The 20583-nt window shown below is 42.9% G+C and overlaps 1 protein-coding gene across 1 annotated transcript; it reads left to right on the forward strand.

The window, feature by feature from the left end:
• Positions 1-18926: 18926 nt before the first annotated feature.
• On the forward strand, positions 18927-19596 carry LOC109781758 (histone H2B.3). The gene has a single exon (XM_020340370.4). The coding sequence runs from the start codon at positions 19014-19016 to the stop codon at positions 19428-19430; it is 417 nt and encodes a 138-aa protein (XP_020195959.1). The 5' UTR covers positions 18927-19013; the 3' UTR covers positions 19431-19596.
• The last annotated feature ends 987 nt before the right edge of the window (positions 19597-20583 follow it).

Genomic DNA, 20583 nt, shown 5'->3' on the forward strand with positions numbered 1-20583 from the left:
TCTTCACGATCCGACCGATCCAAGTACCGAACCTACGGCACCTCCGAGTTCAGCACACGTTCAGCTCGATGACGTCCCGCGAACTCCGATCCAGCAAAGCTTCACGGGAGAGTTCCGTCAGCACGACGGCGTGGTGACGGTGATGATGATGCTACCGACGCAGGGCTTCGCCTAAGCACCGCTATGATATGACCGAGGTGGAATATGGTGGAGGGGGGCACCGCACACAGCTGGAATAGATCAACAGATCAACTTGTGTGTCTAGAGGTGCCCCCTGCCCCTGTATATAAAGGATCAGGGGGAGGAGGCCGGCGGCCAGGAGGAGGGCGCGCCAGGGAGGAGTCCTACTCCCACCCGGAGTAGGACTCCCTCTTTTCCTAGTTGGAGTAGGAGGGGAAAAGGAAGGGAAGGAGAGAGGGGGAAGGAAAGGGGGCGCCCCCCCTCCTTGTCCAATTCGGACTAGATGGGGAGGGGGCGCGCGACCAGCCCTATACGCCCCTCCTCTTCTCCACTAAGGCCCATCTTGGCCCATTAAACTCCCCGGGGGGTTCCGGTAACCCCCCGGGGGGTTCCGGTAACCCCCCGGTACTCCGGTATATGTCCGAAACTCCCCGAAACCATTCCGGTGTCCGAACATAGTCATCCAATATATCAATCTTTACGTCTCGACCATTTCGAGACTCCTCGTCATGTCCGTGATCACATCCGGGACTCCGAACTACCTTCGGTACATCAAAACACAAAAACTCATAATACAATCATCACCGAAACTTTAAGCGTGCGGACCCTACGGGTTCGAGAACTATGTAGACATGACCGAGACACGTCTCCGGCCAATAACCAATAGCGGAACCTGGATGCACATATTGGCTCCCACATATTCTACGAAGATCTTTATGGGTCAAACCACATAACAACATACGTTGTTCCCTTTGTCATCGGTATGTTACATGTCCGAGATTCGATCGTCGGTATCTCAATACCTAGTTCAATATCGTTACCGGCAAGTGTCTTTACTCGTTCTGTAACACATCATCCCATAACTAACTCATTAGTTACAATGCTTGCAAGGCTTATAGTGATGTGCATTACCGAGTGGGCCCAGAGATACCTCTCCGACAATCGGAGTGACAAATCCTAATCTCGAAATACGCCAACCCAACAAGTACCTTCGGAGACACCTGTAGAGCACCTTTATAATCACCCAGTTACGTTGTGACGTTTGGTAGCACACAAAGTGTTCCTCTGGTAAACGGGAGTTGCATAATCTCATAGTCATAGGAACATGTATAAGTCATGAAGAAAGCAATAGCAACATACTAAACGATCAAGTGCTAAGCTAACGGAATGGGTCAAGTCAATCACATCATTCTCCTAATGATGTGATCTCGTTAATCAAATTACAACTCATGTCTATGGCTAGGAAACATAGCCATCTTTGATCAACGAGCTAATCAAGTAGAGGCATACTACTGACACTATGTTTGTCTATGTATTCACGCATGTATTATGTTTTCGGTTAATACAATTCTAGCATGAATAATAAACATTTATCATGATATGAGGAAATAAATAATAACTTTATTATTGCCTCTAGGGCATATTTCCTTCAGTCTCCCACTTGCACTAGAGTCAATAATCTAGATTACACAGTAATGATTCTAACACCCATGGAGCCTTGGTGCTGATCATGTTTTGCTCGTGGAAGAGGCTTAGTCAACGGGTCTGCAACATTCAGATCCGTATGTATCTTGCAAATCTCTATGTCTCCCACCTGGACTTGGTCCCGGATGGAATTGAAGCGTCTCTTGATGTGCTTGGTCCTCTTGCAAATCTCTTTGCCTTTGATCCTGTTTAGTAATAAATAATTCATCTAGCCTCTGTTTAGATGTGGTTTTATTGTTTTAATTAGTGTTTGTGCCAAGTAAAACCTTTGGGAAGAATTGGGTGAAGTCTTTGTGATCTTGCTGTAAAAAACAGAAACTTTTGCGCTCACGAGATTAGCTGCCATTTTTTTACTGGAGAGTGATTTTAGGTTGATTATTTTTGCAGATTATTAATAGATAAATTCCTCATGTCCACCAATTTATTTAAGAATTTTTGGAGTTACATAAGTATTCAAATGATACAGATTACCACAGACTGTTCTGTTTTTGACCGATTCTGTTTTCATTGTGTTGTTTGCTCATTTTGATGAATCTATGAGTAGTATCGGAGGGTATGAACCATAGAGAAGTTGGAATACAGAGGATATTACACCAATATGAATTTATAATGAGTTCACAACAGTACATAAGTGGTGATTTATTTTCTTATACTAACAGAGCTTGCGAGTTTTCTGTTAAGTTATGTGTTGTGAAGTTTTCAAGTTTTGGGTAAAGATTCGACGGACTATGGAATAAGGAGTGGCAATAGCCTAATCTAGGGGATGCCCAAGGCACCCCAAGGTAATATTCAAGGACAACCAAGAGCCTAAGCTTGGGGATGCCCCGGATGGCATCCCCTCTTTCGTCTTCGTTCATCGGTAACTTTACTTGGAGCTATATTTTTATTCGCCACATGATATGTGTTTTGCTTGGAGTGTCATTTTATTTTCTTTTGTTTTGCTTGCTGTTTGAATAAAATACCAAGATCTGAAATTCTTAAATGTTAGAGAGTCTTCACATAGTTGCATAATTATTCAACTACTCATTGACTTCACTTATATCTTTTGGAGTAGTTTGTCATTTGCTTAGTGCTTCACTTATATCTTCTTAGAGCATCGCGGTAGTTTTATTTTGAAATTGTTGATCTCTCATGCTTCACTTATATTATTTTGAGAGTCTTTTAGAACAGCATGGTAATTTGCTTTGGCTATAAAATTAGTCCTAGTATGATGGGCATCCAAGATGGGTATAATAAAAACTTTCATATAAAGTGCATTGAATACTATGAGAAGTTTGATGCTTGATGATTATTTTGAGATATGAGGATGGTGATATTAGAGCCATGCTAGTTGAGTAGTTGTGAAATTGAGATATACTTGTGTTGAGGTTTGCAAGTCCCATAGTATGCATGTATGGTAACCGTTGTGTGACAAATTTGAAGCATGAGGTGTTTCTTTGATTGCCTTCCTTATGAGTGGCGGTCGGGGACGAGCGATGGTCTTTTCATACCAATCTATCCCCCTAGGAGCATGCGTGTAGTGCTTGGTTTTGATGACTTGTAGATTTTTGCAATAAGTATGTGAGTTCTTTATGACTAATGTTGAGTCCATGGATTATACGCACTCTCACCCTTCCATCATTGCTAGCCTCTTCGGTACCGTGCATTGCCCTTTCGCACCTCGAGAGTTGCTGCAAACTTCGCCGATGCATCCAAACCCCGTGATATGATACGCTCTATCACACATAAGGCTCCTTATATCTTCCTCAAAACAGCCACCATACCTACCTATTATGGCATTTCATAGCCATTCCGAGATATATTGCCATGCAACTTTCCACCGTTCCGTTTATTATGACACGCTTCATCATTGTCATATTGCCTTGCATGATCATGTAGTTGACATCGTATTTGTGGCAAGGCCACCATGCATAAGTTTTCATACATGTCACTCTTGATTCATTGCCCATCTCGGTACACCGCCGGAGGCACTCATATAGAGTCATATTGTGTTCTAGTATCGAGTTGTAATCCTTGAGTTGTAAATAAATAGAAGTGTGATGATCATCATTATTAGAGCATTGTCCCGTGTGAGGAAAAAAGAGAAAGGCCAAAAAAAGAGAAGGCCTAAAAAAAGGAGAGAAATGCCAAATAAAAAAAGAGAAGGCCCAAAAAAAATGAGAGAAAAAGAGAGAAGGGGCAATGTTACTATCCTTTTTCCACACTTGTGCTTCAAAGTAGCACCATGATCTTCATGATAGAGAGTCTCTTATGTTGTCACTTTCATATACTAGTGGGAATTTTTCATTATAGAACTTGGCTTGTATATTCCAACAATGGGCTTCCTCAAAATGCCCTAGGTCTTCGTGAGCAAGCAAGTTGGATGCACATTTATACGTCTCCGTCGTATCTACTTTTCCAAACACTGAATGGAACTAACCCGGACTGACGTTGTTTTCAGCAGAATTGCCATGATGTTATTTTTGTGCAGAAACAAAAGTTCTCGGAATGACCTGAAACTTCACGGAGATTATTTTTGGAAATAATAAAAAATACTGGCGAAAGAATCAAGGCCAGGGGGCCCACACCCTGTCCACGAGGGTGGGGGGCGCGCCCCTGCCTCGTGGGCCCCCTGGTGCTCCACCGACCTCAACTCCAACTATATATATTCACGTTCGGGGAGAAAAAAATCAAAGAGAAGGATTCATCGCGTTTTACGATACGGAGCCGCCGCCAAGCCCTAATCTCTCTCGGGAGGGCTGATCTGGAGTCCGTTCGGGGCTCCGGAGAGGGGAATCCGTCGTCGCCGTCATCATCAACCATCCTCCATCACCAATTTCATGATGCTCACCGCCGTGCGTGAGTAATTCCATCGTAGACTTGCTGGACGGTGATGGGTTGGATGAGATTTATCATGTAATCGAGTTAGTTTTGTTAGGGTTTGATCCCTAGTATCCACTATGTTCTGAGATTGATGTTGTTATGACTTTGCTATGCTTAATGCTTGTCACTAGGGCCCGAGTGCCATGATTTCAGATCTGAACCTATTATGTTTTCATGAATATATGTGAGTTCTTGATCCTATCTTGCAATTCAATAGTCACCTACTATGTGTTATGATCCGGCAACCCCGAAGTGACAATAATCGGGACCACTCCCGGTGATGACCATAGTTTGAGGAGTTCATGTATTCACTATGTGTTAATGCTTTGGTCCGGTACTCTATTAAAAGGAGGCCTTAATGTCCCTTAGTTTCCAATACAACCCCGCTGCCACGGGAGGGTAGGACAAAAGATGTCATGCAAGTTCTTTTTCATAAGCACGTATGACTATCTTCGGAATATATGCGTACAATACATTGATGAATTGGAGCTAGTTCTGTGTCACCCTATGTTATAACTGTTGCATGAATAATCGCCTCCGGCATAATTCTCCATCACCGATCCAACGCCTATGAGCTTTTCCCATATTGCTCTTTGCTTAGTTACTTTACCGTTGCCACTGTTACAATTACTACAAAACTGCTACTGTTGCTTTTGCTACCGTTACCGTTACTTCCATACTACTTTGCTGCAGATATTAAGTTATCCAGGTGTGGTTGAATTGACAACTCAGCTGCTAATACTTGAGAATATTCTTTGGCTCCCCTTGTGTCGAATCAATAAATTTGGGTTGAATACTCTACCCTCGAAAACTGTTGCGATCCCCTATACTTGTGGGTTATCAAGACTATTTTTTGGCGCCGTTGCCGGGGAGCATAGCTCTATTCTTTGAGTCACTTGGGATTTATATCTGCTGATCACTATGAGGAACTTGAAAGACGAGAAAACCAAAATTTATCCCTCAACTACGAGGGGAGGTAAGGAACTGCCATCTAGCTCTGCACTTGATTCACCTTCTGTTTTTAGTAAGCTTGCGACACCTAAACCTGCTTCTGCTATTAATTCTGATATGTTGCATGTTATTGATGATGCCACTTCTGCTATGCATGATACTTATGATGAAACTACTTCTATGCTTGATACTACTGTGCCACTAGGTGAATTTCTGGATGAACAACTTGCTAGGGCTAGAGAGAATGAAATTATTGAAACTGATAATATTGATGAAAGTGATGATGAAGATTCTCCCCCTAGATATGAATTGCCTGTTGTGCCTGAGGGTTATGTTATGGATGAAGAAACTGCTAGAGACTTTCTTGCTTGCAATGATAGAAGTGATCTTAAGAAACTATTAGCTAAGCTGAAAGAAAAATCTCTGAATGCTAGAATAAAATATGACCCTGCTTATGCTACTTCACCTATCTTTGTTACTGATAAGGATTATGATTTCTCTGTTGATCCTGAGATAATTACTCTGGTTGAATCTGATCCTTTTTATGGCTATGAATCTGAAACTGTTGTGGCACATCTTACTAAATTAAATGATATAGCCACCCTATTCACTAATGATGAGAAAACTCGCTACTACTATATCCTTAAATTGTTTCCGTTCTCATTAAAGGGTGATGCTAAAACATGGTTTAATTCTCTTGATCCTGGTTGTGTGCGTAGTCCCCAGGATATGATTTATTACTTCTCTGCTAAATATTTCCCTGCTCATAAGAAACAAGCTGCCTTAAGGGAAATATATAATTTTGTGCAAATTGAAGAAGAGAGTCTCCCACAAGCTTGGGGGAGGCTTCTCCAATTACTTAATGCTTTGCCTGATCATCCTCTCAAGAAAAATGAAATAATTGATATCTTTTATAATGGACTAACCGATGCTTCCAGAGACCACCTGGATAGTTGTGCTGGTTGTGTTTTCAGGGAAAGAACTGTTGATCAGGCTGGAATTCTATTGAATAATATGTTGACCAATGAAAATAATTGGACACTTCCTGAACCAACTCCTAAGCCACGAAGAAAAGGGTATTCTATTTCTCAGTCCTGAAGATATGCAAGAGGCAAAGAAATCTATGAAAGAAAAAGGTATAAAAGCTGAAGATGTTAAGAATTTACCCCCTGTTGAAGAAATACATGGTCTTAATTTACCGCTTGCTGAAGAAATACATGGCCTTGATAACCCGACACAGGTAGTAAAGGTAAATTCTCTTTATAGATATGATAAAGCTGAAATCCCTCCTACTAAGTTTGCTAGCCAATGCTTAGATGAGTTTGATAATTCTATGGTTAAGCAGGAAGATTTCAATGCTTATTCTGGTAGACAATTAAAACGCAATGCTTATATGACTGAACACTTGAGTGATTATATGTCTAGAGTTAAAGGTGAACTTAAACTCATTAGTAAACATGCTACTATGGTTACCACTCAAGTAGAACAAGTGCTTAAAGCTCAAAATGATTTGCTCAATGAATTAAATAATAAGAATAAAGACTTTGGTGTTAGAGTTGCAACTAGAGGGGGTAAAGTGACTCAGGAACCTTTGTATCCTGAGGGTCACCCTAAGAGAATTGAGCAGGATTCTCAGAGAAATAATGTTGATACACCTAGTCCTTCTAAAAGGAAGAAGAAGAAAAATGATAGGACTTTGCATGCTTCTAGTGAACCTGTTGTTGACACACCTGAGAATCCCAATGATATTTCTATCTCTGATGCTGAAACACAATCTGGTGATGAACATGAACCTAGTGATAATGTTAATGATGATGTTCATGTTGATGCTCAACCTAGCAATGACAATGATTTCAGATCTGAACCTGCTGTTGATCTTGATAACCCACAATCAAAGAATCAACGTTATGATAAGAGAGACTTTGTTGCTAAGAAGCACGGTAAAGAAAGAGAACCATGGGTTCAGAAACCCATGCCTTTTCCTCCCAAACCATCCAAGAAAAAGGATGATGAGGATTTTCAGCGCTTTGCTGAAATGATTAGACCTATCTTTTTGCGTATGTGTTTGACTGATATGCTTAAAATGAATCCTTATGCCAAGTATATGAAGGATATTGTTACAAATAAAAGAAAGATACCGGAAGCTGAAATTTCCACCATGCTCGCTAATTATACTTTTAAGGGTGGAATACCTAAGAAATTAGGAGATCCAGGAGTACCAACTATACCATGCTCCATTAAAAGAAACCATGTTAGAACTGCTTTATGTGATCTTGGAGCCGGTGTTAGTGTTATGCCTCTCTCTTTATATCGTAGACTTGATTTGAATAAGTTGACACCTACTGTAATATCTTTGCAAATGGCCGATAAATCAACTGCTATACCTGTCGGTATTTGTGAGGACGTGCCTGTTGTGGTTGCAAACGTTACTATCCTAACAGACTTTGTTATTCTTGATATTCCCGAGGACGATAGCATGTCTATTATTCTTGGTAGACCCTTTTTGAACACTGCAGGGGCTGTTGTTGATTGCAACAAAGGCAATGTCACTTTTCATGTCAATGGTAATGAGCATACGGTACACTTTCCGAGGAAACAACCTCAAGTCCACAGTATCAATTCTATTGGAAAAATTTCAACTATTACTATTGGAGGTTTTGAATTTCCTCTTCCTACTGTCAAAAAGAGATATGATATTCTTATTATTGGGGATGTGCATATCCCCGTTGAGGTAACCTAGTGCTATTCGAAAATTCTCCGGTTTCATGCGACTCGGAATGAGTTTGTTAACAAGACTTGATCAACCTTGTTAGTGGATTCCTTTTGATGAGCATGAGATGGATGAAGTTAGAAAGCACAACCTTCTGTACCCTTCTTTTACTTTCTATTATTTAGATTAAATAAAGCAAAAATAGTATTTTCTGCCTGTTTTCTGAACTATCCGTGCAATAAAAAAATACCCAAAAAATAAAAGTTCTCCAAATGCCCCGAAATTGAAATATGATTTTTTCTGGGATATTTGAGAATATCTGGCACTGAGAACACAGCAGGGGAGCAAGCACCTGGCCACGAGGGTCCAGGGCACGCCCACCTCCTGGGCGCGCCCCCCTGCCTCGTGGGCCCATGGTGGCTCCCCTCCACTTATTCCAGCCACCACACACTCCTTCTTCCTCCCAAAAAAATCACCAACCAGCTCAAGCACGAGTTCTTACTCATTTTGCTGCAATTTTCGATCTCCTTGCTCAAGGCTCCACTCACAAAACTGCTTTGGGGGATTGTTCTTCGGTATGTGACTCTTCCAATGGTCCGATTAGTTTTTGTTCTAGTGTTTTATTCATTGCAAATTTTTGCTGCCTAGGTGACCCTGTTCTTGAGCTTGCATGTCAAATTTATATGGTCCCAAGTAGTTTTAATGCATGATATAGTCTCTAGGCACTTGTGGGAGTAGTTGCTATCAATTTTGTTGAGTTTGGTTCACTTTTATTTTAAGTTACTAAAAAATTCAGAAATTTTCAGAGAATGATGAAGAGATTTTTGAGGGGCTCTCCGAGCCGAAGCTCGAGGGATAAGCAAACTGAAGAGGATAGGAGGCCCAAATATAATCTCCCTCGCACCGCGGAAGTTCGGTCGTGTGAATGGCCTTGTGATGAGTTCTTAACAACAACCGGGATTCATGATGATTTTTATTCTTTGGTTGAGAATGCAGGCCTCACCGACTTCCTCCGCGACCAAAGCGAACAGTATCTCTTACTCACTAATATTTTCCTGCAAAATTTTCATTTCCATGCTAGGAGATCACCACCTTCAGTGGAATTTTATTTATATGATGAGCATAAGGAGATGTCCCTTTTTGATTTCTGCCGGGTCGGTTAGATACCCTTTACAGGCAGCATAGAAGAACCACATTGTAGTGATGTGGAAGGGTTTATTGATATGATTGCTGTAGGGGAAACGAGGAAAGTTTCCGATGCAAGAATTACTAGCATACATTTTCCGGTTCTGCGTTACTTTGCGATATTTGCTAGTAGATGTTTAATTGGTCGCGGAAACTGTGGAAACCTTAGTGCCCCTAATATTGTTATTTTGGGCCATGCCTTGTTTCATGATAACTCATTTAGTATGGGTGCTTTTGTTGCAAAGTGATACGTCTCCAACGTATCTATAATTTATGAAGTATTCATGCTATTATATTATCCATATTGGATGTTTAATGGGCTTTATTTTGCACTTTTATATTACTTTTGGGACTAACCTATTGACCCAGAGCCCAGTGCCAGTTCATGTTTTTCCCTTGTTTCAGTGTTTCGAAGAAAAGGAATATCAAACGGAGTCAAAACGGAATGAAACCTTCTGGAGAAGTTATTTTTGGAAGGAAAGCAACCCGGGAGACTTGGAGTCCATGTCGAGAAAGCAACGAGGAAGGCACGAGGTAGGGGGGCGCGCCCACCCCCTGGGCGCGCCCTCCACCCTCGTGGGCCCCTTGTGGCTCCCCTGACGTACTTCTTCCACCTATATATATCCATATACCCTAAAACGATCGGGGAACAGAATAGATCGGGAGTTCCGCCGCCGCAAGCCTCTGTAGCCACCAAAAACCTCTCGGGACCCTGTTCCGGCACCCTGCCGGAGGGGGGAACCCTCACCGGTGGCCATCTTCATCATCCCGGCGCTCTCCATGACGAGGAGGGAGTAGTTCACCCTCGGGGATGAGGGTATGTACCAGTAGCTATGTGTTTGATCTTTCTCTCTCGTGTTGTTGATTTGGCACGATCTTGATGTATCGCGAGCTTTGCTATTATAGTTGGATCTTATGTTTCTTCTCCCCCTCTACTCTCTTGTAATGGATTGAGTTTTCCCTTTGAAGTTATCTTATCGGATTGAGTCTTTAATGATTTGAGAACACTTGATGTATGTCTTGCCGTGCGTATCTGTGGCGACAATGGGATATCACGTGATTCACTTGATGTATGTTTTGGTGATCAACTTGCGGGTTCCACCCATGAACCTATGCATAGGGGTTGGCACACGTTTTCGTCTTGATTCTCCGGTATAAACTTTGGGGCACTCTTTGAAGTACTTTGTGTTGGTTGAATAGATGAATCTGAGATTGTGTGATGCATATCGTATAATCATACCCACGGATACTTGAGGTGACATTGGAGTATCTAGGTGACATTAGGGTTTTGGTTGATTTGTGTCTTAAGGTGTTATTCTAGTACGAACTCTATGGCTGTTTGTGACACTTATAGGAATAGCCCAACGGATTGATTGGAAAGAATAACTTTGAGGTGGTTACGTACCCTAGCATAATCTCTTCGTTTGTTCTCCGCTATTAGTGACTTTGGAGTGACTCTTTGTTGCATGTTGAGGGATAGTTATATGATCCAGTTATGTTATTATTGTTGAGAGAACTTGCACTAGTGAAAGTATGAACCCTAGGCCTTGTTTCCTAGCATTGCAATACCGTTTACGCTCACTTTTATCATTAGTTACCTTGCTGTTTTTATATTTTCAGATTACAAAAATCTATATCTACCATCCATATTGCACTTGTATCACCATCTCTTCGCTGAACTAGTGCACCTATACAATTTACCATTGTATTGGGTGTGTTGGGGACACAAGAGACTCTTTGTTATTTGATTGCAGGGTTGTTTGAGAGAGACCATCTTCATCCTACGCCTCCCACGGATTGATAAACCTTAGGTCATCCACTTGAGGGAAATTTGCTACTGTCCTACAAACCTCTGCACTTGGAGGCCCAACAACGTCTACAAGAAGAAGGTTGTGTAGTAGACATCACAAATCGGTTAAATCTTAACCGTACGAAGGGCCCCATGTTGGGAGGTATTTTTGCCTCGCGCCTCGCTGCCCACTTTAACATACCTATTAGGCATTATGAGAAAGGAGAAAAGTTGCTGCCTCCTGTTTTTCTAGACTATAAGAGTATGGTAGCACATGATTTTATCGTTAAGAATAGGGAAAAGACGCTTAAGTACAAACTGATATTTGATAAAATTCGCCCTGAGATTATTACCTTGCCGGCTCCTTCTTTGTTTGACTTATCTGCAGGCAAGTACCTTTGTTCCGCTGGAGGTCATTCACGCCTACCAAAACCCCACACCAGCTACAGAGCCATAGCCGGAACCACAATTTGATCCTTCACGACAGTCTGTTTACTAGTGGGATCTGGAGGAGATTGCCAACCAGTGGCAACCCGAGGCTCCTTCTCAGTACGACCCCAGTTACAACTTCGGATATCCGCTAGGACAGCCGTGGCAATAGACCAACTTAGGCCAAAAGCCTAAGCTTGGGGGAGTATGTATTTCTCACCAACATTACATTCATGTTCACACACTCATGCTAGTTGTCGGTGCTCATACTTTTTCATTGTACTATCCATGCTAGTTTATTTTTCCTTTTTATGCTTTCTTCTTGTGTGTTTGAAAAACCTTAAGAAAAACCAAAAAAATTAGTTGTAGCTTTTAGCTAGTTTACTTTCTTGCTTGTAGTAGTAAGTAATTAAAAATGTTGGGAGCTTTCCCGTGTAAGATTTCCTGTTCTTCTTTTGCTTGTTGGGAGCTTTCCCGTGTAAATAGTTTTATTTCTTTTCTTTTCTTTGGGGCGTGGAGAGAAGAACATTATGAAAATGTTGAAGTGGCTCTTATATGCATTATTGTTGATTTAACCAAGAGCCCATATTGCCTTGTCTTCTCTTATTATTGAATGCTTGCAGATTCCAGCTTAGTCCAATGCACGTGCACTATTATTATTATTCACATCGTTCGGTCGTGCAAGTGAAAGGCAATAATGACGATATATGATGGACTGATTGAGATGAGAGAAGCTGGTACGAACTCGACCTCTCGTGTTTTTGTAAATATGATTAGTTCATCGTTCCTGATTCAGCCTATTATGAATGAACATATTTGCAATGATAATTAGAGATTATAGTTGCTTATGCCATGCTTAATTAGCTAGGAGTTTATAATGGTTTATCTTGCGTGCCAACATGCTATTAAAATGATTGTGATGTGGTATAGTAGGGTGGTATCCTCCTTTGAATGATTCAAGTGACTCGACTTGGCACATGTTCACACATGTAGTTGAAACAAAATCAACGTAGCCTCCACGATATTTATGTTCATGGTGGATTATATCCTACTCATGCTTGCACTCAATGTTTATTAATTTTAATGCATGCTCATGACTGTTGTCGTTCTCTAGCTGGTCGCTTCCCAGTCTTTTTCTAGCCTTCACTTGTACTAAGCGGGAATACTGCTTGTGCATCCAATCCCTTAAAACCCAAAGTTATTCCATATGAGTCCACCATACCTTCCTATATGCGGTATCTACATGCCGTTCCAAGTAAATTTGTATGTGCCAAACTCTAAACCTTCAAATAAAATTCTGTTTTGTATGCTCGAATAGCTCATGTATCAACTAGGGATGTCTGTATCTTCCATGCTAGGCAGGTTATTCTCAAGAGGAGTGGACTCCGCTCCTCACTCACGAGAAAATGGCTGGTCACCGGGATGCCCAGTCCCATGCTCTAAGCAAATCAAATCAAAATAATTGCAAACAAAACTCCCCCAGGATTGTTGTTAGTTGGAGGCACCCGTTGTTTCGGACAAGCCATGGAATGATGTTTGTTGGTGGAGGGGGAGTATAAACTTTACCATTCTGTTTGGGAACCGCCTATAATGTGTGTAGCATGGAAAATATCGAGATCTCTTGGTTGTTATGTTGACAATGAAAGTATACCACTCAAAAAATTATTTATCTCTATTTTAAAATCGAGCTCTGGCACCTCTACAAATCCCTGCTTCCCTCCGCGAAGGGCCTATCTATTTACTTTTATGTTGAGTCATCACCCTCTTATTAAAAAGCACCAGTTGGAGAGCACCGCTGCCATTTGCATCCATTACTATTAATTTATATTGGGTATGACTATGACTGGATCTCTTTTACCATGAATTACAATGTCTAGTCAGTCCTTGATCTTTAAAGGTGCTCTGCATTTATGTTTTGCGGTCTCAGAAAGGGCTAGCGAGATACCATCTTGTTATATCATATTATGATTGTTTTGAGAAAGTGTTGTCATCCGAGATTTATTATTATTGCTCGCTAGTTGATTATGCCATTGATATGAGTAAACATGAGACCTAAGTGTTATTGTGAATATGGTTAGTCATAATCTTTGCTGAAAACTTGAATGTTGGCTTTACATATTTACAACAACAAGAGCAAACAGAGTTTGTAAAAGTTTTTCTTTATCACTTTCAGTTTATCAACTGAATTGCTTGAGGACAAGCAAAGGTTTAAACTTGGGGGAGTTGGTACGTCTCCATCGTATCTACTTTTCCAAACACTTTTGCCCTTGTTTTGTACTCTAACTTGCATGATTTGAATGGAACTAACCCGGACTGACACTATTTTCAACAGAATTGCCATATGATGTTATTTTTGTGCAGAAACAAAAGTTCTCGGAATGACCTGAAACTTCACGGAGATTATTTTTGGAAATAATAAAAAATATTGGCGAAAGAATCAAGGCCAGGGGGCCCGCACCCTGTCCACGAGGGTGGGGGGCGCGCCCACCCCCCCGGGCGCGCCCCCTGCCTCGTGGGCCCCCTGGTGCTCCACCGACCTCAACTCCAACTCTATATATTCACGTTCGGGGAGAAAAAACTAGAGAGAAGGATTCATCACGTTTTACGATACGGAGCCGTCGCCAAGCCCTAATCTCTCTCGGGAGGGCTGATCTGGTGTCCGTTCGGGGCTCCGGAGAGGGGAATCCGTCGCCGTCGTCATGATCAACCATCCTCCATCACCAATTTCATGATGCTCACCGCCATGCGTGAGTAATTCCATCGTAGGCTTGCTGGACGGTGATGGGTTGGATGAGATTTATCATGTAATCGAGTTAGTTTTGTTAGGGTTTGATCCCTAGTATCCACTATGTTCTGAGATTGATGTTGCTATGACTTTGCTATGCTTAATGCTTGTCACTAGGGCCCGAGTGCCATGATTTCAGATCTGAACCTATTATGTTTTCATGAATATATGTGAGTTCTTGATCCTATATTGCAAGTCAATAGTCACCTACTATGTGTTATGATCCGGCATCCCCGAAGTGACAATAATCGGGACCACTCCCGGTGATGACCATAGTTTGAGGAGTTCATGTATTCACTATGTGTTAATGCTTTGGTCCGGTACTCTATTAAAAGGAGATCTTAATATCCCTTAGTTTCCAATAGGACCCTGTTGCCACGGGAGGGTAGTACAAAAGATGTCATGCAAGTTCTTTTTCATAAGCACGTATGACTATATCCGGAATACATGCCTACATTACATTGATGAACTGGAGCTAGTTCTGTGTCACCCTATGTTATAACTGTTGCATGAAAAATCGCATCTGGCATAATTCTCCATCACCGATCCATCGCCTACGAGCTTTTCCCATATTGCTCTTTGCTTAGTTACTTTACCGTTGCCACTGTTACAATTACTACAAAACTGCTACTGTTGATTTTGCTACCGTTACCGTTACTTCCATACTACTTTGCTACTAAATACTTTGCTGCAGATATTAAGTTATCCAGGTGTGGTTGAATTGACAACTCAGCTGCTAATACTTGAGAATATTCTTTGGCTCCCCTTGTGTCGAATCAATAAATTTGGGTTGAATACTCTACCCTCGAAAACTGTTGCGACCCCCTATACTTGTGGGTTATCACACACCCACTTAGTTTCTTTTATTGAGCTTTCATACATTTATAGCTCTAGTGCATTCGTTGCATGGCAATCCCTACTCCTCGCATTGACATCAATTGATGGGCATCTCCATAGCCCGTTGATTAGCAGCGTTGATGTGAGACTTTCTCTTTTTTGTCTTCTCCACACAACCTCCATCATCATACTCTGTTCCACCTATAGTGCTATGTCCATGGCTCGCGCTCATATATTGCGTGAAAGTTGAAAAAGTTTCAGAATACTAAAGTATGAAACAATTGCTTAGCTTGTCATCGGGGTTGTGCATGATGGGAGCATTTTGTGTGACGAAAATGAAGCATGGCCAAACTATATGATTTTGTAGGGATGAGCTTTCTTTGGCTATGTTATTTTGAGAGGACATAATTGCTTGGTTAGTATGCTTGAAGTATTATTATTTTTATGTCAATATTAAACTTTTGTCTTGGATCTTTCGGATATGAACATTCATGCCACGATAAGGAAAATTACATTGAAAATTATGTTAGGTAGCATTCCACACCAAAAATTCTATTTTTATCATTTACCTACTCGAGGACAAGCAGGAATTAAGCTTGGGGATGCTTGATACGTCTCCAACGTATCTATAATTTTTTATTGTTCCATGTTATTATATTATCCATCTAGGATGTTTTATATGCATTTGTATGCTATTTTATATGATTTTTGGGACAAACCTATTAACCTAGAGCCCAGTGCCAGTTTCTGTTTTTTCCTTTTTTTTTAGTTTTACAGAAAAGGAATACCAAACGGAGTCCAATTGACGTGCCAATTTTTGATGATTTTTTATGGACCAAAATAAGCCCCCGGAGTAAAAGAGTTGGGCCAGAAGAGTCCCGGGCCGTCCACGAGGGTGGGGGGCGCGCCCTACCCCCTGGGCGCGTCCCCCTATCTCGTGGACGACTTGGAGACCCCCCTGACGTGAGACCTACGCCAAAAAATCCTATAAATACAGAAACCTCCAGAAAATAACCTAGATCGGGAGTTCCGCCGCTGCAAGCCTCTGTAGCCACCAAAAACCAATCGGGACCCTATTTCGGCACCCTGCCGGAGGGGGGACCCATCACCGGTGGCTATCTTTGTCATCCCGACGCTCTCCATGACGAGGAGGGAGTAGTTCACCCTCGGGGCTGAGGGTATGTAACAGTAGCAATGTGTTTGATCTCTCTCTCTCGTGTTCTTTATTTGGCACGATCTTGATGTACCGCGAGCTTTGCTACTATAGTAGGATCTTATGATGTTTCTCCCCCTCTATCTCTTGTAATGGATTGAGTTTTCCCTTTGAAGTTATCTTATTGGATTGAGTCTTTAAGGATTTGAGAACACTTGATGTATGTCTTGCATGTGCTTATCTGTGGTGACAATGGGATATTCACGTGATCTACTTGATGTATGTTTTGGTGATCAACTTGCGGGTCCAGTGACCTTGTGAACTTATGCATAGGGGTTGGCACACGTTTTGGTCTTGACTCTCCGGTAGAAACTTTGAGGCACTTTTTGAAGTACTCTGTGTTGGTTTGAATAGATGAATCTGAGATTGTGTGATGCATATCATATAATCATACCCACGGATACTTGAGGTGACATTAGGGTTTTGGTTGATTTGTGTCTTAAGGTGTTAATATATTACGAACTTTAGGATAGATCGAACGGAAAGAATAGCTTCGTGTTATTTTTCTACGAACTCTTGAATAGATCGATCAGAAAGGATAACTTTGAAGTGGTTTTGTACCCTACAATAATCTCTTCGTTTGTTCTCCGCTATTAGTGACTTTGGAGTGACTCTTTGTTGCATGTTGAGGGATAGTTATATGATCCAATTATGTTATTATTGTTGAGAGAATTTGCACTAGTGAAAGTTTGAACCCTAGGCCTTGTTTCCTAGCATTGCAATACCGTTTACGCTCACTTTTACCACTCGCTACCTTGCTGTTTTTATATTTTCAGATTACAAAAACCTATATCTACCATCCATATTGCACTTGTATCACCATCTCTTCGCCGAACTAGTGCACCTATACAATTTACCATTGTATTGGGTGTGTTGGGACGCAAAAGACTCTTTGTTATTTGGTTGCAGGGTTGTTTGAGAGAGACCATATTCATCCTACGCCTCCCACGGATTGATAAACCTTAGGTCATCCACTTGATGGAAATTTGCTACTGTCCTACAAACCTCTGCACCTGGAGGCCAACAACGTCTACAAGAAGAAGGTTTGCGTAGTAGACATCAGTAGGTTGAAGGAGGAGGGGTCATTTTTGGCGGACCTGGTATAGTGGATGCTCGTGAAGGGAGAGGTCCCTCCGGCGCCGATTGCCGACGAGTGCGTGCTCCACCAAGACTTTTTCGGCTGCGGGCTTGGTTTCCCCTTGCACAACTTCGTGCGAGGACTCTTACTTTTCTTCGGTTGTCAGCTTCATCACCTGACGTCGACCAGAATCCTTCATATCTCCAATTTCATTACATTATGCGAGTACTACCCCGGGATGGCTCCCCACTTCGAGTTGTTCCGCCATTTCTTGTGCATCCAGGTGCAGACAAATGGCGAGGCCATATGTGACCTCGGAGGGGTGTTCCTTCAGTTGCACCCTTCTTCTAAGTTCTTCCCGTGTCATTCCGCAAGTCTCTGTGGGCGTGGCACAAGAACTGGCTTTACGCCTCCGGCCTCAGTAGTAGCTTGCCAGCCTTCGTTTGTGGAGATCCGAGACGACTTCACTCATGGGAGTCTCTCGACGTCCTTTCCAAGGACGGCCAACTACTTGATGCCACGATGCGCCTGAAGAACGACGACTTGGAAGAGATTCATATCCTAAGGACCTGGGTACAACGCTGCGTCCTTGGATCTTCATTCTAGCGCTGGATCACAGGAGTTCTTTGTTCCTTTAGGCGATCGACGTGGCTATGACGGTGACTATTCTTTGTGGGGATTTTGTCCTTCGGCTCCTTCGTCGATGTACCAGTGTTTCCTCATGAGATGGTACGAGACTCGTAAGGTGGTGCGTAGGAGGTGGTTGCCTGGTGGCTTGTGAGATGGCATTGGCGGTGTCCTCGGTGATGATGGCATTGGCGGATCGTTGTTCTTCGCGGAATCAGGCGCCAATCTCGGCAACGACTTCTTCTCTAGGGAGGCCCTTCTAGCCAAGCATGACAGACTTCCCGTCCACGTGGATGGCTGGCTCGGAAGACAAAGCATAGGAGCGGTGGCGGCGGCGCGCACCAGCAAGTTTTGGATGTCGAGGTCATGAGGGTGTGCATTTTCCTATTTTATTTGGGTTGCCTTGTGATGCTAATGTTTATATTTTAAATATAGTGCTACCGTCGAAAAAATTAAAGAGAAGAAGACATGATTTCCTTTTTCTTTTGAGCAATACGAAGTCCTGAGCTGTTCAAAGCAAAATGTCGATGGCGGCTTCGAAAACAATTGAACTCAAAATTCCCGCCATGGAGAAAGCCCAGTTGACAGAAACACATGCGCGCGTGGGGCCAAATCCGTCTGCTCCCCGCCCACCTTTCCACCACGTCATCGATCCGCGCCGAGACGCATCTGGGTCGTCCATTGCACACAGCGACGAACGGCTGAGATCAAACCCAATCACTTGACGCCCACCGATCCGTGGCACGCACCAGTCCACCCCACCTCCTCCCTCCTATAAATCCTCCGCGCCCTCGCCGCCGATTCCTCACCAGCCCTCCCACCTTCCCAGCGAAAACACCACCACACCTCTCCCCGTCGACGCAAGAAGCAGCAGCGGCATCCATGGCCCCCAAGGCGGAGAAGAAGCCGGTGGCGGAGAAGGCCGAGAAGACGACGGCGGCGAAGAAGACCAAGGCCGAGAAGCGGCCGCCGGCGTCCAAGGAGGGCGGCGAGAAGAAGGGCAAGAAGAAGTCCAAGAAGAGCGTGGAGACTTACAAGATCTACATCTTCAAGGTGCTGAAGCAGGTGCACCCGGACATCGGCATCTCCTCCAAGGCCATGTCCATCATGAACTCCTTCATCAACGACATCTTCGAGAAGCTCGCCGGCGAGTCGGCCAAGCTCGCCAGGTACAACAAGAAGCCCACCATCACGTCCAGGGAGATCCAGACCTCCGTCCGCCTCGTCCTCCCCGGCGAGCTCGCCAAGCACGCCGTCTCTGAGGGTACAAAGGCCGTCACCAAGTTCACATCCGCTTAGATACCCTGCTCTTGTGTTTTCTCTGAATGTGTTGATTTCTCCTGGCTGTTGATGAATCCATTGTTCGTTGTAGTTAGATGTTCAGAGTGCATCATCTTGTAATTTGTGACGACACAAATGTTTCAGGATCCGGAGGAAATAGTAATGGTGTTGCTTTGATCTGTTTCATGCCTGCCTATCATGCTGAATCCATGCCATGTCTCCTATTCTACTGATTTGTCAGTCCATGGTCGTTTCTAAATGCCCGCAGACCTGAACATTGCAAATGTCTGCAGACTGATGGCGTGGGGGTTGAAACGGCTGGTGCTCGACGAAAGAGCACCACGTCGATGACGGCTGTGTGCCTGTGTCCAGCTTGTGATTATATCTGCTGAGAACAAAGTGATTCTACCCGAAAATATAATATAACAAAGTGATTCCTTAGTAAAAATGCCATGCTACCGTGGTGACATAACTGTGCCATAGTTCATCTTCGGGAAATCCACAATGAAGAGCTCAATTGTCCACACGAATTAGGATACAATCGAGCACAAGTGTCTCATTTTACTGTTGTTGCAGCACAAGTGTCTGTCCATCTGCTCTTTAGTCTACAGGCCAGCAAATTTTGCACTGCAAAATAGCTCAAGACACAGGCCGTTTTCAGCACCTCTCTAGTTCGATATTGCTGCTCAGGACTCGAGACGTTCTTTTGCTGAACAATTCTTGCCATCTGACCAAGGTACAGCTCACTTCCAAGCTGCAGCAACCATCTCTGCATACACGATGGCGGCTAAGCAACTACGCTGCTTCAGACAGCAATGCATTTTTCCACGATCCCGAAAGATTGCTTGCATTTTACAGTCAGAATGGACGAGCACTGTCGCGCTGTTAGATTTCTCTTTGTTCCATTGCAATTCTATTTGCAGTCAGGGATTTTTTGTAAGGGAACCTCGTCAGAGGGCAAGGTACTAAAGATAGAAATGAACCGATTTATAAGGAACTAGGAAAAACTACATCATAAACAAGAAGAGAAAAACAGCTCAAAAAGGAAAACAAGAAGAAAAAAAGGGAACGCGCAATAGCTACGACGACCCAAACCGACCACCACCACCTAACACGATCCTGCCTGACCCAAACCGGCCACGACCACTACCTGGAGTGACCGAGAGCAAGA

This window comes from Aegilops tauschii, chromosome 7, assembly GCF_002575655.3.
Source record: "Aegilops tauschii subsp. strangulata cultivar AL8/78 chromosome 7, Aet v6.0, whole genome shotgun sequence".
Classification (NCBI taxonomy): domain Eukaryota; kingdom Viridiplantae; phylum Streptophyta; class Magnoliopsida; order Poales; family Poaceae; genus Aegilops; species Aegilops tauschii.